At 39.7% G+C, this 25828-nt stretch overlaps 1 protein-coding gene across 1 annotated transcript in view; it reads right to left on the reverse strand.

Moving 5' to 3' along the window:
- Positions 1-25828, reverse strand: part of VWA8 (von Willebrand factor A domain containing 8) — a 518389-nt gene that overhangs the window by 151379 nt on the left and 341182 nt on the right. Inside the window, exons 27-29 of the mRNA XM_006837608.1 lie at positions 13990-14098; positions 10641-10779; positions 7526-7725 (exon numbers count right to left, since the gene is read on the reverse strand). Of these exons, the coding sequence (XP_006837671.1) occupies positions 7526-7725; positions 10641-10779; positions 13990-14098 (448 nt within the window). The remainder of the gene's footprint in view (positions 1-7525; positions 7726-10640; positions 10780-13989; positions 14099-25828) is intronic.

Below are 25828 nucleotides of genomic sequence, written 5' to 3' on the forward strand. Positions count from 1 at the left end.
ACTTACTGTAATCAAAATTGTATTAGAGTATATAGTCAGTTGAAAGCTTAAATTGTGTAGAATGAAATCTCATTTATCCTTTTCACAAATCCACATTCAACTCTGAAAATATGTACATGATGCTTAGATGGACTAGGGAGCCCTGGTAACATAGTGAATTTTGAGTTGGGCTGTTAATTGCAAGTTGAGCAGTTTGAATCTACCAGCTACTCCAAGAAAGAAAGATGAGACTTCTGCTCCGGTAAAGATTTACAGTCTCAGAAAACCTATGCAGGGTCTCTAAGAGTCGGAACTGACTCCACGGCATATAACTACCTCCACCATATAGATGGGTTACCAAGAAACTATCAAGGACATCCAAGAACCTAGCCCTGTTTCTTTGTCCTGAAATACACTTGCTTGAAGAACTTTCATATCTGGTGGTATAATAATGTACAAACAAGATATCTCTTTTACATTATTAAGCACAGCTATTCAAATGAAGGAATTTCTCATTGATTAGGAATATTTTAAAAAAAAATAAGTAATAAGAAGCATACTGAATAAACTCTTAAAATTAAGAAGACCAGAAAAAACTAAATCTCTCAAAGGGATTCCAGAAAATTATTTTAAGATAATTTTTAAAAATGTTTGAAGATTACATTTGCAACATGACATCTGCAAGTTATTCATGCTTCAATGTTCTGCACTTGCCTTTTTTTTATTTATTTTATTTGAGTTCCCACCAGTCATCCTAACCCTTAAGAATTTTCTTTACCAGAAGAACAAAAAGCACTTTCTCTGGGGAAAATAAAGTCACAAAATACCCAAAGAATTATTATACAATCTGCAAAATCTGCTATTGTTATTAAGTGCTGTAGAGTTGGTTTCAACTCATAGTGATCCTGTATACGGTTTCCAAGGAGTGGCTAGTGTGTTTGAACTGCCAACCTTGCAGTTAACAGTCCAGTGCTTATCCTACAGCATCACATGCGATATTAGTGCATGTGAATTACTTGCATGTGATATTAATGATATAATTCAGCTTCTTGGATTATTTGCTCAACACAGAGATTGAATAAGTATGGTCAAAGAGCACAGCCCTGGTGCACACTTTGCTGAATTTAAACCATTCAGTGTCCCCTTGTTCTGTTTGAACCACTCCCTCTTGGTCTATTACAGGTTCACATGCATACGAGACGATTAAACATACCATCACTTGGGTCAGGTGCACCTTAGTCCTCAAACTAATAACTTTGCTTTTCAACACTTTAAGAGGTCTTATGCAGCAGATTAGCCTAATGTAATAATTTGATTTCTCGACTGCTGCTTCCTTAGAATGCAATATCATCCTGTATGTTATTCTTGATTTTAGAATATTTGCTATTTAGAATCTTTGAAAAAATATGTTGAATATAATACTGATGATCTCACCTGTAAACCTTCACTAGATTCACAACAAAAAGTTAAGAAAAAAAAATGACATCTAATTTTAAAAAGTATTATTCACTGGCATTTTTTAGAAAATGGTGGTTTCCTTAAGAAAATTATCAATACATTGATTTACAAAGGCTCCATTGTAGATGAAATCTTTTAAAGAGTGTATTGTGGTAAAATATATGTAACACAAAGTGTACCATTATAACCATTTGGAAGTGTACAATTCAGTGACATTAATTCACCATACTGGACAATCCCCATGGCTATTTCCAAAAGTTTTTGATGCCACCAAGCAGAAATTCACATCCCCTACATTCAATTTCCTCCTCTCACTCATCCCTGCTCATCACTAATAAACTCTCTGTATGCACTGGCCTATTCTAGATATTTCATGCAATATTTGTCCTTTTGTGTCTGACTTATTTCACTGAGCATAATATATTTTCATGATTCATCCATGTCATAGAGCATGCATTAGAACTTCATTTATTTTTATTGTGTGCAGTATTCTAGTGCATGGATGTACCATTGTGTTTGCCCATTCATCAACTGATCATCCCTTGGGTTGTTCCCATCGTGGGCTACTGTGAACAGCACTGCAATGAACACCAGTGAAATGGATCTGTTTGAAGTCTCTATTTTCAATTCTTTAGGAGCACATAGTAATTTTATATTTAACGCTTTGTGGAACCTAGTTCAAATCTAGTTTAAGTATTTTTTTAAGGGATAAAAACTCTATATGATAAGGAGCTCTGGTAGCGTAGTGGTTATGAATCAGGCTGCTAATCTCATGGCCAGCAGTTCGAAACTATCAGCTGTTCCGCATGAGAAAGATGAGGCTTTCTGCTCCTGCAAGGATTTAGAGCCTTAAAAGCCCTATACAGGGTTGCTATAAGTCGGAACCAACTACACGGCACATAAGAAAAACAACAACGTATGATAAATATATACACCATTATCCTTAATTCTCAGCAACTAAGCAATTTGGGATACTATTAACTTTTCTAAACAAAAGAGAGTACCAAAAATAATAGGCTTTCTCACAAAAGATGATTAAGCAGAAACATAAGCAGACTAAGCAGCTATGATTAAGTAGAAAAATAAGTTAGTGCACTTTTGCATTTTTCTTCCTTTTTAGGGTTGGATACTTATATACTCACAACTTGCCTTCAGTGAACTGAAAAGCTATATCTTTCTGAGTGAAAGAAAACACACACACACACACACACATTTCCAGCTATTACTGTATTTAGAATTTGTTTTATAAGCAAATGGCAACATGAGGGAGTTTTGTTGCTCCATCCTTTTAGATGTTAATGGCTTCCTTCTGTAAATGACTAATGATATATTCTGTCTGAGTTTAAAAATAGAATTTTGCGTCACACATAAGCACATGTAACCCTGGCTTTGGCACCCCTTTCAGGGGGGCAGGGAGAAGAAGCAAGTGTGCGATTTTATCATGTTTGTATTTGACTGGGAGAAACGTAACCTCTGGATGGCCTCACTGTCCCAAAGTCTGAAATTCTAAACTCTGTACAGACGTAATCAGTAATCTCATGGGGGAAGGGTTTAAATTTTTTTTTCTTTAATTTTTTTTTTTATTTTTAGGCATGGTAAAGTTTCCCTTTCCTACTTAAGACTTTATTTGAGCAAAGAATTTCTGAACAACTTTTTAAACTAACCAGGAAAAGGCATCTGTAGCAAAACTTTGTTTCAAAGACAAGGGGTAAATGAATTCATGCAAGTTTGTTCTCTGCAGTGTTTTAGCTTCATTTTCAGTTAGGGCAACATGTAGAAGAAGGAATTTTTTTTTAATGATTAGTATAAAAATATTTACCATTTGTTAAAGTTCACAACTGTTTGGAATTAAATAGATCTTGGATCCTAAGATCCATACTATAAAACAGACAGTTGGGGTACCCCTCTGGGAAGAGAGGAGGCAGGTTGGAGGGCAGGTACAGACCCGTGTTTGTCCCCAGCTGTGCTGAGGTAACTTTTGGAAAAACTCTTGAAACTGTGGTCCAAGTGGTAATAGCGCTGTCAGTGAGAACTGCAAGGAGGCCAGGAACTGAAACACATCTTTACAATGGAAAGTATACATACTCTCTTTCATGAAAGTCATTTTAATTGGACAGAATATCAATCAACAAGGTTGCCAAATAATGGAATCTTTTGAGAAAACAAAGCACTGGCTGAGAATTTAATGATCTGGTGTTTGGAAAGAATCTGTAAATGTAAATTCGACAGTTAATCTGACAGCTGAAAATCTGGCAGGACTATTTGAGTAAATAGTCTAAATTTAGATTTTCACCCACGGTTTATTGGCTTACTGAATTAAACGTCACTGGTGTGGCGCTATGGGTTAATGTGCCAGACTGTAAAGCCATTTGAACTGCAAGGTCGGTGGTTCAAGCTCACCAGCAGCTCCTTGGAAACGCTGTACAGGGTTACTATGGGTCGGAACCGACTCGACGGCACTCAACAACAACAACAAGATATTGTGTGCTTTTTATGGCAGATACTTCTGGAGGTAGAATTTAATTCAGTGACATTGTTACTTTGTTGGAAACCTATAAGGTAAAGCCTTTATTCCAATTCGCGGAATACAAATTTTTATGAGTAATAGCTGGACATTTATAAACTCTACTTCTAGAAGAAAGAAAAAAAAGTAAAAACAAAACTAGAAAAGCCCTTATTAATTCAAAATTGATGATATATTTAGACAAGGACTAAATAATTGCTCAGTGTATAGAAATTTTAAAATAATAACTTGGTTTTTGGGTGCCACAAGTTGACTCTGACCCACAATGATCCCATGTGACAAATGAGAACTGCCCATAGGGTTTTCTTGGCTGTAACCATTACAGAAGCAGATTGCCAAAGAGCCGTTGGGTGGGTTTGAACCATTAACTTTTAGGTTACTGACATGCTATTTATTTTTATAAAATATGTCCGCTTGATTAGCTATAATCTGAAAGCATTATTGCTTGGTAATACTTTGCTCTCCTAGTGACTTTCAAATACTTGAAAATAATATTATTGAAAATAACAAATAGTTCTCTAATGTTTTCCTATTATAAATACATACTTAAAACTTTTTTCATCCTAACCTTTTCCGCAAGTCTTGTCAGTGAGTGGGAGAATGGAGGAAGTTTAATTCTGTGGGGTCAATCCAGTGTGACGTGAATCTCACTTCTGCTATATACTTGCTGGGCAAGTTAGTTCAGCTCTCTGACCCTGTTTCCTTATGTTTGAAGAATGACACGAAATCATGTATGTAATTGTCTATTGACACACTGTCAGGGTTTAACTAGTGAGCCTCCTACTGGAGACATTCACCCCTTGTCTCATGAGATACCACATTCACCTGGTTTACCATCTACATCACTGGTCAGTCAATGCCAATCCCGGGCCGTTGAGTTCTTCCATCTCCCGGCCTTCCTGTCTCTACTCACATTCACTCTCTAGGTGACTTCTTTCAATCCCATGGGTTTTGAAATCATTTATATTCCAGTGACTCCCAAATAGGTATTTCCTGTTCTTACCTCACCATTGAACTCTGAACTCATCATCTACTTGGAAGTCTAATGTTGTTGTTGTTGTTGTTATGTGCCGTGGAGTCGGAACCGACTCATAGCGACCCTGTACAGAGTTTCCGAGGGTGTAAATCTTTACGGGAGTAGAAAGCCTCATCTTTCTCCCGCGGAGCAGCTGGTAGTTTTGAACTGCTGACCTTGAGGTTCACAGCCCGAGTCGTAACCACTACGCTACCAGAGCTATAGACACTGCATATTTAATCAAATATTCGTTCTTCCCTCCCAAAACTATTCCTCTGCCGTCTTGGTTCATGGCAACTCCATCTTTTCAGATGCTTAGGTCTGAAACCTTGGCATTGACTTTACCTCTACCTTGTCTCACCCCATATATCTGATCTGTCAGGAAATCCTTTTGTTCCTACCTTCAAAAGAATCCACCATTACTTTCAACCTCCTTGTCATACCAAACCACAATGATTTCTTGCTTTCCCACATCTTGCTTTAGCATCTATAGGTTTTTCATCATAGCTCAGCCAGAGGAATCCTTTATAAGTCAGATCATGTTATTCTTCTGCTAAAAACCCTTTAATGTCTTCCTCTACTCAGAGTATAGGTCCAGAACATTACAATGGTCTGCAAGGCTCAGTGCAGATTGCTTCAATTCAATTGCTGCCCCAACCCACTGAGTGACCTCCTTGGCTTCATCGCATTTTAATCTCCCCTCAGTCAATCTTCCCTACCATACTTCTTTATAGAGGAAGAGGCATTCTCCAGTCTCAGGGCCTTTGCACTTACAATTCCCTTTGTGGTGGAACATTGTTCTTCTAGATACCTGCTCTCCTCTTCACCTTTTTCAAGTCTTTGCTTAAACATCATCTTCTTAGTAAAGCAATCCCTGACCACCTTATTTAAAATGCAAACTGCCTTTCAGGCCTCTGCTTTTCCTCACCCTGCTTCTCACCTTCTAACTTAATACATAATTTAATTTTTAATTTTATGTATTGTGTGCTTCCCTCCATCCTCCACCCTCCAAGCCAGAATAAGTTCTTGAGAACAAAGATGTTTTTGTTGCTTTGCTTACTGTAGTATCCCCAATGCTAGGCATGTATAGATATTTGCTCCAAGAATAACATGGCTAACTAAGAACTTGGTGGGCTAATGTGTCAGACTGAAAAGTCATTTGTATTGTAAAGTCAGTGGTTCAAGCTTACCAGCTGCTCCTTGGAAACCCTAACAGGGTTGCTATGGGTAGGAATTGACTTGATGGCAGTTCACAATAGTGGTAACAAGTACTAGGTAGATACTAGGTGGAGAGTAGATACTCGTAAACATTAAGTTCTTTTCTTATGGTGTTGTTTTGCATTGTTGAGTAGGTTCTGACTCATAGTGAGCCTGTATAGTGTTTCCAACAGTGGTGGGTCTGAATTGCCAGCCTTCCAGTTACCAGTACAGTGCTTATCCTATAGTGCCACACCAGGACCCTTTCTATTGGTATGGTAGTGGTGGTGGTGGTGGTTGTGTGCTGTCGGTGCCGACTCACAGCGGCCCTGTAAATCTTTCTGGGAGCACAAAGCCTCATCTTTCTCCCAAGGAGCAACTTGTAGATTTGAGCTGCTGACTGTGAGGTTAGCAGTCCAGCTCAGAATCCACTAGGCAACCAGGACTCCTTTCTATCGGTATGGTACAGATAAATTTGTTGTTGTTGTTGTTGAGTGCCATCGAGTCGGGTCCGACCCATAGCGACCCTGTATAGGGTTTCCGAGGGTGTAAATCTTTACGGGAGTAGAAAGCCTCATCTTTCTCCCACGGAGCGGCTGGTAGTTTCGAACCGCTGACCTTAAGGTTCGCAGTTCGATTCGTAACCACTACGCTACCAGAGCTCCTTACAGATATCTATATTACAGATAAATTTAGACCTTCAAAATTCTCACTAATTGGAACACACACTGTCTTTTGATCTATACTTTCTGTTAGGAATTATTTTTTGTAGTGTGATTCTTGGTGTCTGTAGCTTTCTTTAGTGCTGTCTTGGAATATCAGCAATGGACAGAACTTGAGTATCATTAGCTACTTAAGGATCTCAGTGTATTCCAGTCCATAAACCTACATGGCTGACTTCACAGAAAGAATGTCATTCAGGTGTCAGATCAAATTTCATCTCCTAAGAGGGGGTTTTTCAGCCCTTCTTAAAAATCGCTTAATTCTCCCTACTCCTCCCATGTTACCCCCACCACTCCCTAGGACTCCCATTCCCATTTCTATATGAGAAATTGGCATATATAGTTGTTGGTTTACTTATAGTCTATCATTCAAAATAAAAAAAATTAAAAAATGCAAGTTTCATAAGAGAGAATGAACTGGCCCTAAATGTCAATAGTGCTAAGGTTAGGAAATCTTGACTTAAATGTTTCAAGATTTAGGGGTCATGTTGAAGTCTGTGATCTTTTAAAACACAGCTCTTTACCTCACCCTCCAGCCCCTCTCCTGGAGCTCTATGGAAGCACATCTTTTCAGTTGTAGATTTTGCATCAACCTTGCCTTTCCCTCTAATTGCAGCAAGCTTAAGTTACCTGCTGTTCGTGGAGAACCACTTGACCTTGAAGGGGATTTCCCAGAGGTGCTGCTGTTAAAAACGGCTGCCAAATTCCACTGGCTGTTCTTGGGAAGATGTCATAAAGGTCCACGAAGGAGACATTTTCTCCAGTCATATCCATAAAGTACAAGGTAACGGGATTGCATGCAACTACACACAGAGTATTTCTCTCGTTTTCTGGGAAGAAAAAAAGGTGTTGGTTTTGTGGCTTGCAACAGGTATCCTGAAAAAGGTTCAGGGAAAATTGAATCGTGAGGTTGAACACACACATTGAAACTGAGAAGATAGTTTGTAAATGGAATGATTAGGCTGAAAAAGCCCACAAGAGGTCATTTAGTTCCTACCCTAAATGTCACTGGGGTCACATTTATCTATTCCAGGAAAATAAGTTATCTCTTTATTCCCCAAAAGAATTCCAGAACTCCACCATTAAATAATCCTCAGTCTGAAGAAATGCTTCCTTGTAAGGAAGCATTTCATTGTTGCATATGGCAATGAAGGTCTTTTCCCTTGTGTTTGTTGCTGGATCACATGGACACGAACAACACTTGGTCAACCCCTTCTATTTACTCATCTTTCATGATCTAGACAGTTATCAGATCATTAGGCTTGCCTTGTGAAGAATAAATCTAAATCCAGCCCTACAGATGTGATCTTCTAAACTTCCTAGTCATATTTGGAAACGTATTCTAAAATCTGCCTTTCAATCTGAGTCTAGGCTCATATTTTGAATCTTGTCTCAGTGCTTATTCATCTTTAAAGTGCACAGGTATCATCTGAGGATCCAATGAAAATGCAGACTGGGATTCAGTAATTCAGGAGGACTGGGGTGGAGTCTCTGAGTGCATTTCCAAGGAGCTCCCAGTAGGTGCCAATGCTGCTGCCACTTTGATGAGCAAGGCAAGGGCCCGATGACTTTTACATGTGATCACCTCACCATAAGGCTAAGGAATTGAGAGAGGCTTTTGCATCATAAATGCTGTCAGCAGCACCAAAACACCAATTTTAATGCATGTAGTTTTAGGCACACACAAAATTATATATATTATTGTTGTTGTTAAGTGCCATTGAGTTGGTTCTGACCCATAACAACCCCATGTAGGGTTTCCAAGGAGCACTTGGTGGGTTGGAACTGCTAGCCTTGTGGTTTGCAGTTAGTGCTGATCCCACAGTGTCACACCAGGATTCCAGCTATACATATTGACATTGTTAAGTGTCCTCAGGTTGGTTCCAACTCACAGCAATCCTGTGTAGGGTTTCTGAGACTTTGCAGGAGCAGAAAGCCTCACCTTTCTCCTACAAACCAAACAGCTGATAGGCTTGTGGTTCAAAGTCCAGTGTTTATCATAAAGAGTCACTGTAGATGCCTGAGATGGAGGCAGAGTAGATGACATGGAGAGATGGAGTAGCTGGGGACTTTAGACCCAGAGAGGGAGAGGGGCTGTGTGCTGAGAACTGGGGGGCAGGGATGAGGGGTGGGGACAGACAGGCTTGTAGGATATACCCCTTGGTTGGTTGATGATGCAAGGAGGGGATTGTAACCATGGCAATGAAAGATATACGATAGGACGAATGTAAAACTAATGTTCCCCCATGTAAACTATCACATAATTCACAATAAAACATTTAAAAAAAGAGTCACTGTAGTCCCCAATTATACATATACACACTTTTTTTTTTTTTGCTTGCCTGTGCTTTATTAACTATGCAAAGGCATTCAGTTGTGTGGATCATGGCAAACCACAGTTACCAGTATGAAGAATGGGTATTCCAGAACATGGCAGAGCCTGGAGAAAGTTAAGAGGAGGGTCATGCCACTATCTAGAAGGTATTCATGGTAAAAATGAGAGACGGCTCTCCGATGGTAAGAGTTCAAGGACCCATAAGGAACAGAGGAGCAGAGACATATCAAGGAGGTAGCCAGGGGCTGATCAAAGAGGTCCTGGAAGGACTTGACACCCCACAGCCCCTCAAATGTCTTTGGGCTTGATTTCCAAATGCTGCTTCTGTCCTTGCCCACTGGCTGGGTAACCAGGAGACTTCATTCTTTCCTGCAAGCCTGAGCACTCTCTGTGTGGCTTATATGGACTTAACTGAGAAGGACTACAAGGAATACATGGTTGGAGAATACATACATGTATATATCGGGTGCACAGTAGATTGAGGGTATAAGCACTGGACTGAGAACTACAAAGTTCGCAGTTCTAGCTCACCAGTCACTCCACGGAAACCAATCTGTTAGGGAAAAACCTGTATATGTGTTTTTAAAGCACGTATTTGTATTCAAAATGAACAATTTGTAGAAATAAACAATATTCAGACAACTTCTAGGAGTCCTGGTGTGGCACTGCAGGATGACGCTCTGGACTGCAAGATCAGTTTGAACCGCAAGGTCGGTGGTTCAAACCCACGAGTCGCTCCTTGAAAACCCTATACAGGGTCGCTATGGGTTGGAACTGACTCTACAGCACTTAACAAGAATAACAACTAGGAATAAAAGCCAGTGCCTGATTTTTGCCTGAACAATCCCCATTTTAGTCATGCAATATTCCACACCCCCTCCTGTTGATATCACCTTGGTAACTGACACTAACTGAGGTACTTCTGCCAAAAAGCGCCCAGGGCACCCTACATGAGTGAATCACTGGGTAGTGGCAGCAGTTCAGAGATTCACATGCCAAAAGCCCACACCCTCTATTTGCATTCTTTACAATCAGAAGTTTTAGTGACTGTGAATCACTCCAGCCCTGTAATCACCAAATGGGAATCTTAGCCAAAAAACGCAAGGTTTCTACTTTTTCTTTCCCCTTTCTATTTTTAACATTGGGTGTGTTTAACTTTTGCTACAATAGTAATGAGAAACAGACATATACATGCAAACACAGCAGTGCTTGTGTGGATTCTGCAAGAGCATTTTGCTAGGTTGTTACAGGAAATCAGTTCTAAATAACATATAATTGCAATCCAAACCAAGAAGGACAGTCCCTGTGTCTATTTTAGACTTCTGGATGTCGACAGATTATTTTAATCCCATTTTAAAAAAGAAAGAAAATCTGTGCAGGAAGGAAAAATCAAAGCATAAACTGACATACCGTGTAATGTAGCAATGTCACAGACTAAGTTAATTTCGTCCAATGGTAATTTCCAGGAGACACATTCTTCAGTAAAGGTGAGGGATCTTTCTTCATGTCTTTCTATTGGATACTCCTGTATGTTTATTAGTACTGGACCCTATAATAAAGTGATTATCTGAGTTGAAAAAATTAAGTAGTCACTAAATAGAGGTAAACTGAAGTTCTCCCAAAATACTGAATTTGAATTCAAGCATCCAATATCCTTATATATCTCTTCTCATTTTATTTTCTGGCCTGTTACTTATAACAATAACACCATAGACTTGTGTTTATAAATGCTTTCACATGTGCAATCTTATTTAATTTCCCACTTTCTGTTCTTCTTATTCACAAAAATATACCAGATGTAAAATCCCATTACTTCATTTCTTCCTGAATCAAATGCTAGTTTTGAACTCCAAGTACCAGGATGAAGAGTTATCCAAACCAGGAGAATAATTTATAAAAAACATGAACCAGGGCCTGATAGATTTCACTGCGATGGATGATTATTTCCAGGCTTTAATAAGACTCAGAAGCATGAATTATTATATAGAAATGTAATGGGTGAAGCTGAGTCTTTGAAAATAATATAGAAAACGTACCATCTGAATTTTTAAAAACAATTACTGATAATCATTAGTGCTGCTTATGAAAGGAGTCCTGGTGTGGAGCTGCGGATTAATGCACTGGACTGAAAGGTTGATTTGAATAGCCAGGTTGGTGGTGACAAGCTCACTAGCCACTCCACAGAAACCCTAAATGGGGTCACTGAGTCAGAACCAACTCGATGATACTTAACAACAACAAGAAAGATAAAGTATTTCACACATGATGATAACTGTTCAATATAAACAAAAGCTATGAACATTCCTAGAAGAACAACATAGATTTTACTGAATTCCAATGAAGGTCAGTGGTTCAAGCTCACCAGCTGCTCCTCGGAAACCCTATACAGGGTCGCTATGGGTCGTAACCGATTCGACGGCACTTCACAACAACAACAACAACAACATAGGACAGAGTAGAGCCACCCCATAAGGTGTCCAAGACTGTAAATCTTTACAGAAACAAGCTATTATATCCTTTTCCTGTGGAGTGGCTGGTAGGTTCAAAACACCTTTCAGTGCACAACCAAGTGCTGAATCACTGCACTACCAGGGTTCTTTGCAAGTTCTACAATCCCTAATTAATTTAAAATGTTGGGGCTAAATATAGACGATGATGGCATCTATTGCTTTCCCTTTTGTAATGTATCGAATTGTGTCCGACAAAAATGTTGTCAGTTCTGATTCATAGTGACCCTGCATAGGGTTTCTAAGGAGCGGCTGATGGGTTGAGTTCATTGACTTTGCAGTTAGCAGTCTAGTACTTAGCCTATAGCGCCACACCAAGACTCTATTCCTGTACATTCTAGCTCTATTCCTGTGGCTGGAGTCCTGGTGTGGCATTGTAGGATAAGCACTGGACTGCTAATCACAAGGTCGGTGGTTCAAACCCACCAGTTGCTTCTTGGAAAGCTTATACAGAGTCAGTATGAGTCAGAACTGACTAGATAGCACTTAACTATAACAAACAAAAATTTCCTGTGGTTGTAATTCCACTTGGGAAAAGGTTGTGTTGTGTTAATAAAGCATGATTAGTGTAGGGTATATTTTGAGATGTAAAAGAGATTAAACAAGCAAGAGAAGCAGAGATGGGGGAAGACTAATGCCAAGAGAGTTCTCCAAGGAACTAGGAAGTTCTCCAAGAACTTCCGCCAGAGCTGACAAAGACAGAAAGGCTTCCCCTATATATATATAGCTGGCATCTTGATTTTGAACTTCTAGCTTCTTAAACAGTGAGAAACTAAATTTGTTTGTTGAAACCACCCATTTGTGGGTAATGAAGAGACCATTCTAACTACAGTATATCTCAGAGGCTGAGAGACTGAATTCTTCTGTTTCATTGCAGCAAAGCTTCGGGAAGTGATTTAGGTTCTGTCAATGAATTTGCATGAGATGTAGAAGGCAGAGTATGGCTAATGGCCTGCTGCTGCAGACAAGATGTTCTGACAAATTCCATCAGTCATACTTTATGTTAACTGAAGAGGTTGACAAACTATGGTCTATGGATCATATCAGGTCCTCCACCTATGTTTGCCAATCAAGTTTTACTGGAACGTGGCCACCATCCTTGGTTTATGCATTGTCTGCGATTTCTTTTGTGCTCTGATGCCAGCATTGAATAGTTGCAGCAGTGTGCATATAACCACAAAGCCTAAAGTATCTACTATCTGGCTTCTTTCAGAAAGTGTGCCAACCCTGCTCTTCAAGTAGCATAGGCAATAGTATTGATCTTTGAAACTAAAAGTCTAGTGTGGCCCTCTGACTTCTGCCTCTGCTGCCCTTTCTAACTTTGTTGTTGTTTGTTGTTATGTGCCGTGGAGTCAATTCCAACTCATAGCAACCCTGTACAGAGTTTCCGAGGCTGTAAATCTTTACGGGAGCAGAAAGTCTCATCTTTCTGGCACGGAATGGCTGGTAGTTTCGAACTGCCAACCTTGAGGTTCTCAGCCCGATTCGTAACCACTATGCTACCAGAGCTCCTTTTTCTAACTTTACAAGCACCTAATTTCAACTTCATAAGCACTGAATTTTCTACATTTGGGACAAAGATGAGGCTTTCTTCAAAAGATTTAGGCTTCGGAAATGCTATACAGCGTCACCATGAGTTGAAACAGACTCCATGGCACTTAACAACAATAATTTCCCACATTAAATTCCTGTCTGCTTGATTTCTGTTGCAACTAGTGGCTGATGCTTTTTTAAATTTCACATAAAGATAGAGCCTAGCAACAATGTTGGGCTAAAGAGAGGCTGGAAATTCAAAGAACGCAACACTTACTCTTACTAGCAACCATCGATTCCAATTCATAGCAACCCTACCCAGGGTTTCTCAGGCTGCAAATCTCTATGGAGGCAGACAGCCTCAACTTTCTCTTGAGGAATGGCTGGTAGGTTTGAACTGAAGCACTATACCTAACTCTCAGAGCCACCAGGACTCCTTAGAAGCCACCTACAATGAAGGCAAGTATCATGGATTAACCATCCTAGGACAATATACAACCTACCTGACTCTCCTGAATTACAGATTAATTCTTAGAATTTCTAGCTGGCCATTAGGAATTGTCTACGTTGAGTCCCTGAGAAGCTGGCTTGAAAGAGCAGAACTGAAATATTTCTTACATAACATCACAAGAAGTCATTTCTGAGATTGTATAGATATTGCTAGTGAAGATACAGAGCATATGTTTAACATTTAATGAGGAAGTAATAAAGATGTCAACCTTTATATCTATACGATGAGTTTCTGCTGGACACAGAAGTTTTTGCGTTCCATTTCTTGACTGACCAATTGTCCAATAGCCCATGAACGTCTGCTCTGGCAGAGGCAACCTGTCAGGGATGATTGAAAAATAAACATTTCTTCTTATTTATAAGACATAGGAAAGAACAATGAACAATCTATTATCAACCACATGGATACCTTTGAAAAATATTCTACTTAGGAAATGAGTTATGCGTGATTTTATTAAGAGACTTGGAAGCAGCCACACACACCAATGTTCGGCACAGCACAGTCAGTTCACAGTCCTGGGTTAATGGATGTCTGATTCATGGACAACTCCTACTTGCCCTTTAAACTAGCTCTGCCTTGGCTGACGAAGCACAATAGGAACAAACCCAAGTGTTATTATTCGGCAGATTCAGCGAGATATCTGCAACGGAAGATTACTGATTAAAGTCCTGGATTGGGGAACTTGTAAGAAACACAGTAAGTCCTTTCAGGAGCCTACTGTGAGATGCTGAATTATTGATGGGACTGTAGGAGAACAACACACACTCAAGTGGTGCGGTTTTGGACTGTACTCAAAATCTGAGAGCAGAGATTTGGTTGCTATGCAATGCACTGGCTGAACTACTATAAGAGGGAGATTAAGTTTTTAGCAAGGCGTTGACCCGTAATTTTTCCCATTCCTGCCATCTTTCTGATTCACCAGAACTTTAAAAATTTGAGTCTGTTCTAGTGAGTCTATTCCAGTCTGCTTCTTTGGTCACGACTGAACGAGATTGAACTGATTAGAAACCCTGACAAATCCTTAAAGACACAGTTAGGAATGGATCTCATTTGAAAGCCTGGGACTGCCTGAAGCCTAAAGGTTGAGACCACATCAATGTCCACCAATAGATAAATTGATAGACAAATTGGGGCACATGCATACAATGGACTTTTACTTAGCCACAAAGAGAATTGAAGTCTGACACATACACATCGAAAGCATTATGTTGCATGAATAAGTCGATCACAACAGGACAAATCTTTTATGTTCTTACATAAAAAACCAATAGTGGCTACCAGAGGCAAGAGGGAGGGGAAAGCTGAGTCACTGTTTAGGAAGCACTGAGTTTCTGTTGATGGAAAATTTGTCAAAGCGCACTGGTGATGGTTGCACAACATGATTGCCGTAACTGCTTTCACTGAATTATACACATGAAAATTACTGAAGTAGCAAATGCTGTGCTATACGAGGGCACTTCAAAATGGAAAAATGGAATTAAAAGATAGTAGAATTTTCCCACAAACTTTTTGAAACCCCTTTGTATGTATTTTTATAATTTAAAAAACAGAAAAGACAGTGTTCACAGTATAAGGGTAAGTAAAAAAATATTGCCACAAAATCACAGAAACCTTTATTAAACAAAACTATCAAAATGCGAAGCTATGGTTTCTCAACATATCCTGGATCTAAATCTATACATTAGAAGGTGGTATTTGCTTTATTTAAGTGTTAAGTCCTGGTGTGGGGCTGTGGGTTAATGCAATGGACTATAAGGTCGGTTTGAACAGCAAAGCCAGTGGTTCAAACTCACCAGCCGCTCCTTGGAAACCCTATACAGGGTTGTTATGAGTCAGAACCAACCCAATGGCACTTAACAACAACTCTTCTCTGAAGAATTCTGTGCTTTTCTACTTGCTGTTATTGCATAGGATTTCTGAGGAGCATCTGGTGAATTTGAACTGCCAATCTTGTGGTTCGGCGTCCAGCACTGACCCCACAACACCGTAACAGGGATCCGCCTTTCTATTTACATCAGGTTAAAATGGCAGTTTGAGCATTCTCAAGGACTCAAGTCATGCTCTTTATCAATGTTCCTTGAATTTGGGGAACAGAAAGAAGTCTGGAGTGGCAAGACCAAGGATGTAGGCTGGATGATGTAAGCTTTCCCAAACAAATTCTCAAAGGACAGTCCTTGCTATCCTCAGAGAATGAGCAGGTACACTGTGGTGATGAGAAAAAATTCCTTGGTGCAAATTCCCAGTCTGTTTTCTCACCAATGTAGTTTTTAATTTTCTGAAAACTTCTTCCTAATAAGTCCCATGATCACCCTGTGTCCTCTCAGAAAATCTATCATGTTGACCTTTCTGCTTTGCATTTAACTGATCTAGCAGATCCCCTTAGAAGCAACTGTTCTGATTGGACCTTTTGTTTGAAGGTACCTTGAAGAGGCTAAGACAAGTGTATTCCTGAGAAAACTTGTCTGTAGCCATCCACTGATTGCAGAGATATGTTTAAACATGTTTTGTTTGGAATAAACCCATACGTGTATGAACTGGAACTCTACTAACAATACTTTTTGACGTATCCTCATATACTTTTTATAAAAAAGTTCACATATTAGAAACTTCAAAGGTAAGGTCTCATTCTATTTTTATCTTAATAGCAAGAATAATTAAGACTACTTTTAAATCAAACTATCTTTTCTTTGAACCTTTTTTTTTTTAAGTAACTATTGATTTGTCATTTAATGCACATTTCTTATTTCATGATAAATTAAGGTACACTATGACTCCTGGTGTGGCACTATAGGATTAGCACTGGACTTCAAATGACAAGGTTGGCAATTCAAACCCACCAGCTACTCCTCAGAAACCTTATACAGGGTCACTATGAGTCAGAACTGACTCAACAGCACTTAATAAAGCTTAGAAATTCTTTTAAAATGTACATGTAGATATAAATTAAAATGAATGCTTAGAATGAATTAGATGATCATTAAAACTGTATGTGTTTATACTTAGAAATCACTTTATTTTCAGTAAAAGAATGATATGATACAATATTTCCATATCCTTAATAAGACCGTATTTAACTTAAGGATTTGGGAAGCATAAAATGGATCTAAACATTCTGGTGAAGCATACTTTTTGTCTTTTTGAAATGTTAATGGTTAATAACTACATCTGCAGAAAGAGAAGATGAAAAAGCTCCATATCATTAGTGAAAACAAGGCCAGGGGCAGACTGTGGAACAGACCATCAATTACTCACATGCAAATTCAAACTGAAGCTGAAGAAAATGAAAACAAGTCCACGAGATGCAAAATATGACGTTGATTATATCTCACCTGAATTATAGATCATCTGAAGAACAGACTTGATACATTAAACACTAAAGACCAAAGACCAGAAGAGTTGTGGGATGACATCAAGAACATCATACATAAAGAAAGCAAAAAGTCATTGAGAAGACAAGAAAGAAGGAAAGGTCAAAATGGATGTCAGAAGAGACACTGAAACTTACTCTCCAGTGTAGAGATGCTAAAGCAAATGGAAGAAATGAGGAGGTCCAAGAGCTGAACAAAAAATTTCAAAGTTCAGCTCGAGAAGATAAAGCCAAATATTACAATAAAATGTGCAAAGATATGGAATCAGAAACCAAAAAAGGAAGAACACACTCAGCATTTCTCAAGCTGAGTGAACTGAAGAAAAAATTCAAGCTTCGACTTTCGTTATTGAAAGATTCTCTGGGCAAATTATTGAATGATGCAGAATGCATCAAGAGAAGATGGAAGGAATACACAAGAGTCACTGTACCAAAAGGAAATGGTTAATCTTCAACCATTTCAAGAGGTAGCATATGATCAAGAGCCAATGATACTTAGGGAGGAAGTCCAAGGTGCCATCAATGGAAGAATGGATAAACAAATTTTAGTACATACACACAATGGAATATTATGCTACCCTGAAGAATAGCAAGGAAGCAACAAGCCACCGCATAACATGCATGAGCCTTGAGGACATTAAACTGAGTGAAATCAGTTAGTCACAAAAGGAGAAATACGGCATAGGATCATTACTGTAAAAGACTAAAAAAAAGTACCCACACTGAAAGGGGGAAGAAAAAAAAAAATTTTTTTTTAAATTTATTTTATTTATTTATTTTTGTTGGTTACCGGGTGTATGGGGTGGGGTGAAGGGAGGGAGGGGAGGGTAGAGCACAAGGTAGGGAATAGACACAGGATGCTGGTGGGGGGGCAGATTTACGTGGGCTAAATAAGACAGAGGTAAATAACAATGTAAGCACAACCATGGAAAAACAGGGCTCGTGGATACAAAGATTGAGGCATGGTGTGAATGGGTAAAAGTGAGGAAATGATGTTAAGAGGCTTGGCTTTCTTTTGAATCTTGGTTTCCTTTGCCTACTATTGTAAAATAGACACTTGAAGCGGGGAGAGAGGAATAGCCCGAATCATCACCAGAGAAAGCTTTGTAAATCCATCTTCAGCCTATAACTGATTGGAATACCTAAAATGGGGCTAGAAGTTGTCCAGTGAAGGAGGCTTCCTGTGGAGCCTTTGCATTGCACAAGACCATAGGTGGAATCCTGATCCCCATCCAGAATTTACTAAGGTGGGAAATTTCCACTTGAAAGGACAAGCAGACCAGTCTAGAGTAGTTAGAAGAGCAGAAGATAACTTCTTGAAAGAAAGACCAGCAGGAAAAATAAAAAACAATAGCAGCAGTCCAATTGACGACTACAAGAACAAGTAAGTTGTTCCCCAGGGAACCATCAAGGCAAGTGATCAGATCTCCTTAAGGCAAACCCCCTTCCAAGATTGAAACTCAATTGGAATACACTAGCAGGCACATGGTCTTGCTGTAGATCACATTGGTCACCGGTAAGGGGAAATGGGGGAAAAACAGCAATGAAGTTGTGAACTAAGTCCAACCACATTCTATAGACTCCTGTTAACCTGGATTGAGACCTGGTTAACCAGCAGTATGAGGAGACCTGGGGATTCCTGGGCCCAGGGGCAGGGACATGGCCCCAGAAGACTAGAATGGAGTGTGAAGCAGCCAGCTAATATGAAATGAGGGGAGATACACAAGAACACCCACACTTGCAGATAGTACCCATTTGACCTGGCATCAATGGCTGGATGATCAGAACACGACTAGAGGAAGACAGAAGAAGAACAACAACAAAAAAAGAAATTAAAAAAGAAAGAACAACCCATTACAAGTAGATGAACTTGACCTATGCTTATGGATACAGTATGACAAAGGAGCAGACAAATCTCTATTCCCATCCCCTTGGTACACAGGGTTCACAGGGAGGGGTAACTAAGACATTGGCTACCCAAAATGAGGGGACAACAAAGGCAAGAAGTGACTGTGTTACAAGCTTTCAATAGGGAACCTAATTCCACAGAATTTAGGGAGAGGTAGAATCTCCACTGAATTGTTTCCAACCTGTCTGGATGGGGTTAATAAAAGGTGAGGGGGAAAGGACTCCTGTGGCTCAATAGGGAATGATTGCTATCAGGTCTGACAGTGAGTGTCTGAAAGGTAAATGTAAATGTTTGATTACAAAAAGAGGGGAGTGGCTGATTTTGCAGTCCAGGAGCAGAGATCCCTGGAACCATCAAGGGAGAAAAGCGAAGTGCAAGACCCTGTCAGGGGAGGCAGTGACACTGGGGATGGAGGCAGAGACAATGGCATGGACAGAAGGAGCGGCTGGGGACTCTGGACTCAGTAAGAGAGACGGGCTGTGTGCTGGCGATCAGGGAGCAGGCATGTGGGGTGTACCCTTTGGTTGTTTGATGATGCATGCAGGGGATTGTGATCATTGCCATGAAACAAAATATGATAGGATGAATGTAAAGATAATGTTCACCCATATAAACTAACACATAATTCAAAATAAAAACTTAAAAAAAAAAAAAAAGTACATTTTAACTCTCTGGACAATTATACTCATTGGTCACCCACTTTATTCCATCTTTTTATAGGAAACAGGGTCTGAGTCCAGGCACTTACTCTTCTTGTGCTCGCTCCTCCAGATGAAACAAGAAGATGCTGATATGCCTCATTAATGTCAGTTCAGGAAACATCTAACTGCATATATAACCATGATCCACATGGGTGTTTTTGTTTGTTTTTATGTTTTAAAGGGAAAGCAGCTCTCATTTTGTTTATACTTTCCCTCTAGTATAGTGCTGGTGTGGTGCTGCAGAATAAGCACTGGACTGCTAACCACAAGGTTGTGGGTTCAAACCCACTAACAACTCCTTGGAAACTCTATAGAGTCACTATTAGTTACAATGGACTCAATGGCGCTTAACAACATCAACAACAAATGGTTTCAAAAGGCAGCTCTTGAAGGCAAAGCAAAGCATTATAATGAAATGTGCAAAGACCTGGAGTTAGAAAACCCAAAGGGAAGAACACACTCAGCACTTATCAAGATGAAAGAAGTGAAGAAAAATTTCAAGCCTGAAGGATTCTATGGGCAAAATATTGAATGACACAGAAAGCATCAAAAGCAGTTGGAAGGAATACACAGAGTAACTGTACCCAAAAGAACTGGGTGATGTTCTATCATTTCAAGAGGAAGCATGTGATCAAGAGCTAATGCTATTGAAGAAAGAAGTCCAAACTGAACTGAAGACACTGGGGAACAACAAGCCTCCAGGAACTTACAGAAACAAACTGAAATCTTTCAGCTAACCGAGGCAGTACTGGAGGCATTCACTCATCTATGTTAAGAAATTTGGAAGACAGCTACCTGGTCAACTGATTGGAAGAGATCCATATTTGTGCCAATCCAAAGAGAAGTGACCCAACAGACTGCAAATCGTGGAACAATATCATCAATATCACATGCAAGTAAAATTTTGCTGAAGAAAATTCCATACCGGTTACAGCAGTGCATCCACAGGAAGCTGCCAGAAATTCAAGTTGGATTCAGAAAAGGATGTTGAATGAAGGATATCATTGCTGCAGATGGATCTTGGAGGAAAACAGAAAATACCAGAAAGATGTGTACTTGTGTTTTATGGACTATGTAAAGGCGTTTGACTGTGTGGATCATGACAATCTATGGATAACAGTGCAAAGAATGGGTATTCCAGAATACTTAACTGTGCTCCTGAGGAACCTCTACATAGACCAAGAGGCAGTCAGTCATTAGAACAGAACAAGAGGATACTGAAAGGTTTAAAATCAGGAATTGTATGAGGTAGGGTTGCTTACTTTTATCATATTTATTCAATCTGTATACTGAGCAAATAATCTGAGAAGGTAGACTATATGAAGAAGAACGTGGATTCAGGATTGGAGGAAGACTATGAACAACCTGAGATAAGCAGTTGATATAACCTTGCTTGCTGGAAGTTAAAAGGACTTGAAATATCTAGTGATGAAGATCAAAGACCACAGCCTTCAGTACGGCTTGCATCTCAGTGTAAAGAACAAATAAAATCCTCACAACTGGACCAATGAATAACATCATGAAAAATGGACAAAAGTTTGAAATGGTCAGAGATTTCATTTTGTTGGTATCCATAGTCAACGCTCATGGAAGCAGCAATCAAGAAATTAAATGATGTATTATTGCATTAGACAAAATTTGATGCAAAATACCTCTTTAAAATATTAAGGAGAAAAGACATCACTTTGAAAACTGAGGTGCCTGGCCCAAGTCATGTGAAACTTCACCAATAGATAAGGAAGACCATGTTGTTGTTGTTGTTAAGTGCCATCAAGTTGGTTCTGACCCACAGCGACCCTGTGTAGGGTTTCTGAGGAGCAGCTGGTAAGCTTGAACCATTGACCTTGTGGTTCAAACTGACTTCACAGTCCAGTGCATTAACCCACAGCATCACACCAAGACTCTAAGGAAGACCACAGATGCATCTGAATTATGGTACTGGCAAAAACTATTAAAAGTATCATGGACTGCCAACACACCAATCTGTGTTGGAGGAAGTACAGCCAGAATGCTCCTAAGAAGAGAGAATGGTGAGACTTCATCTTTAGTTCTTCAGACATGTTGTCAGGAGGGATCAGTCCCTGGAGAAAGACATCATGCTTGGAAACGTGGAGGGTTAGCAAAAAAGAGGAAGACCCGCAACAAGCTGGAATGGCACAGTGACAGCAACTCTGGGCTCCAACAGAACAGTTGTGAGGAAGGCACAGGACCAGGCAGTTCCCTCTGTTGTGTAGAGGGTCGCCATGAGTCCAAACCAGGGTTTCCAGGGTGCACCCAAATCCCCACAGAGCTTCCTTTCCCTCCTCCTTCAGCACTCCTCAGCCCAGCTGCCATCCAACCTTTCACTCCCAATGCAGCACCTGCCACTGATCCTTCTCTGGCTCCTACCGTGGGTGCTGGTGGCACTGACCAGGCCTGGGGTGCTCTTAATTCCTGGCTCTGGGTGACAGCATGGTGCCTGTACATGATCAGGTTGTGGCCACACCAACAGGATGCAGCCAGGGCCATCACTGCCAACCCAGCTCCCAGCACCTGCACACCTGGTTTCCATGGCAACTTCTCAGCATGCTGTTCCCACCTTGCAGGCCCCCTCTGCACCTCTTACTCCCGTACTCTCAGACAAAGTCCTAATCTGGCTGCTGGTACAGCCCCTATTGGGTCCAGTCACGCACCCAGCAAGGCTGGTTTCTGTATCCAGTATATACAGCTTTTGGATTTTGTCTGGCAGGATCCCATAGGTGTTAATATAACAGGTTTTATAAGGATTTAACTATGATTGTACTGGAACTGCCTGTGTATAATAAAATGTTTGCACAATGTCCAAATCACATAACGTCCTATTTCACAGAAGATATCATATGGATATGAAATGATGCATACCTATACAGTCGTGGTTGTGTGCTACTGAGTCAATTTGACTAACAGTGACCCTGCATAGGGTTTCTGAGGCTGTGAATCTTTATAGGAGCAGAAAGCCTCATCATTCTCTTGTGGATTGACTGGTAGATTTGTCCTACTGACCTTGCAGATAGCAGCCTCGCTCATAATCCACTACGCTACCAAGGCTCCTTAGTAGTCAGTAGTAGGTTCAATGGTCTTGCATTATCTTGGAACTCTGGGGTATTAATAGAGATGAAAATATCTATACCTACCAATAGAATCGGACTCCTGGTGTAGCACTATAGGATCAGCACTGGACTGCAAACCACAAGGTTGGTGGTTCAAACCCACCAGTTGCTCCTTGGAAACCCTGTACAGGGTCACTACGAGTTAGAACTGACTTGATGACACTTAACTCCACTGTGACCAGTAGACTAGGTGCCTTGATACACAGACATACTTCCTTAAAGGATATACTGAGTAGCACTAAGTACATTGCAAACTGGCTTTTTTAAGACAACAGAATTAGAGTTTCACATCTCAAAAACAAATTTTAGGAGAACTGCTTAACAGACATTATCCTTAGTTGATACCTAGCTGAAATATTGGGTCTAATATATTTCTTTTTATAATCTAACAAAAATAGCATATAGATATTAAAAAAAAAAAAAAAAGAATTCTCCATTAAAAAAAAAGTAATTTTGCTCAACCTCTAGTCTTTACTGAGAATTCTAGGGATAGGCCTAAAACATGGTTTGAACTTGCCAACTCATTCTAAATAATAGTCAAGGAAATTACAGGCTTCTTGTTATCTAAAAATAGGACTGGCAGTTTGGCAGGCATGGTATTGAAAGGACCTTTAGGTATTCCGTATAGAATCTGTTCTGGAACCACAGAATACGATGCTGTTGACAATAACAACTATCACTGGGAGTCACATAGGCAGAGTGCTCTGGAATTGCATAAACTGACTTCAAACTGCTTCTTGGTAACAAGAGGTATTGTTTCTAGACTTTTACTGTGGGTTCCAGATGACCAACTGAGGTAAATTAAAGCACCTCATTTACTTTCCACAAACAAGCCCTCTCCATGAGCTGTGGAAAAATTTCACCATTGCCAACTCTCCCCCTTGATTAAGTCAGTAGTCAGGGAAAAGAGAAAGCAAGAAGATGAAGCATTATATTTTGGTGCTCCAGCAAGCTCTGGATTTTGAAATATAATAAATAGTATTTGGAGTTCTGGTGTAGCACCGTGGGTTAATGCACTGGACTGCAAAGTCAGTATGAACCACAAGATCAGCAGTTCAAGCTCACCAACCGCTCCTCGGAAATCTTATAGAGGGTCAGAACCGGCTGTGGGTCAGAACCAGCTCGACGGCACTTAACAGCAACAACAAACATTTTGGGGAATAATATTATTAGATGCTATGGAAATCCAGCGTCCAACACTGATCAGGATTAAGTCTTTACACTTGACTCCATTGAAGTAGGAGTCCTGATGTGGTGCTGTGGGTTAATGTGCCAGACTGCAAAGCCATTTGAACTGCAAGGTCGGCAGTTCAAGCTCACCAGCTGCTCCTTGGAAACCCTGTACAGGGTCACTATGGGTCAGAACCGACTCAACGGCACTTCACAACAACAAACATTGAAATAACAATGATATTGTCCACGTTTTTAAGGTCCTGTCACTTTTTAAATTTAACTTTGTTAAAATCCTAGGTGCACTGATGTCTGGATTTGATTTTAAGGGGGAGGAAGATGAACTCAAGATCTATAAATAGCACTACTTTTTATCTTCAATGTCTTTCATGAATTTACATTTTTTAAAACAATGAAGTATTCCCACTAATATGTTGTGATGTTTCTTAATACCTTGTGGAAGTAGTAATAAAAATCTGGGGATAAAAATTTTAACTAAAAGAAAGGTGATTATTAAATTCAGACTTCGATCAAATTATAGAATTTGAACAAGTTAAAGAAAAGAAAAAGAAGTTTTGGTGGGGTCACCACTGCCTCTAAATACACATACAATTCCTACCATGATTCATATGGACACCAAAGTCAAGTTGTATAGAGTCTGGATATGCAAGAGATTTGTTTAAGATTGTTTCCATAAAGAGGTGAGCTGAGGTTTTGAATAGTGTGTTCTGGCAAATTTCTGCCTTCTCTAAATGTTTGCCAATACTATTTCTGGAGTCTGAAGGAAACACATGAAAAAGATTTGAATCTTTCTGGGGGCATTATGCAATTGGAAGTTGTTGACATACCTATTATCAACAATTCCTAAAACATTTCCTTCCCACAAGAACTACGAATTTTCACGGGAATAATGGGAACACTTCAGGGTAGTTTAAGAGTCTCAAAAATTCACCAATTACTACCATCTTTGAGAAGGAAAAGAAGAACTCTAATTTCAGCAGGCCTCGTTCACTCCTAATGTTTTAAATCAAACTTCTGGCAAAAATTAAGTCCAAGTGTCCAATGAGTTCACTGGAGTTTTTCAGAGAACAGCCCTGGCCAGTATTTCCAGCTTCCATGCCCACCTCATCCTTTTACTCTCTATGTCTTGGACACCTGGAACTGCTATTTGGCCTAGAATTTGTTCTATCATTGACACCTTAGTGATATCTTTCTCATGTGTAATGCCCAATCCAAATGTCACCTCCCTGGCCTTCCTCTTCTAGATTCCTTTCAGACCAGAATGAATTTCCTGCTCTTCTGGGTTTCCATGTAATTTTTCACATCTAAAATTCTTAGAATCGAGTTCAGAATAATTTACAGTTTTAAGACCTGATAAAAAATGAAAGTTTTAGGGAGCACAAGGTCAGAAGCAAAGCTGTGAAAGCTATTATAAAGAGTTTTATTAAAATAAAAAGTCAGCATACTAAAATACAAATGCCCCTTTAAAGACTTTCAATTAGTACTACTGCATTCTGTTAGAGGTTTGAACTTCTGACAGGTTAAGTACTCAGCTGTTCACTGAAAGGTTGAGATTCAAACCCACCCAGCTGCTCTGCAAGAGAAAAGACCTGATGATTAATCTGCTTCTATAAAGATTATGTAAGGAGCTCTGGTAGCATAGTAATTATGAATCGGGCTGTGAACTTTTAGGTCAGCAGTTGGAAACTACCAGCTGTTCTGTGGGAGAAAGATGAGGCTTTCTATTCCTATAAAGAATTACAGCCTTGAAA

Source organism: Chrysochloris asiatica, unplaced genomic scaffold, assembly GCF_000296735.1.
Source record: "Chrysochloris asiatica unplaced genomic scaffold, ChrAsi1.0 scaffold00022, whole genome shotgun sequence".
NCBI lineage: Eukaryota > Metazoa > Chordata > Mammalia > Afrosoricida > Chrysochloridae > Chrysochloris > Chrysochloris asiatica.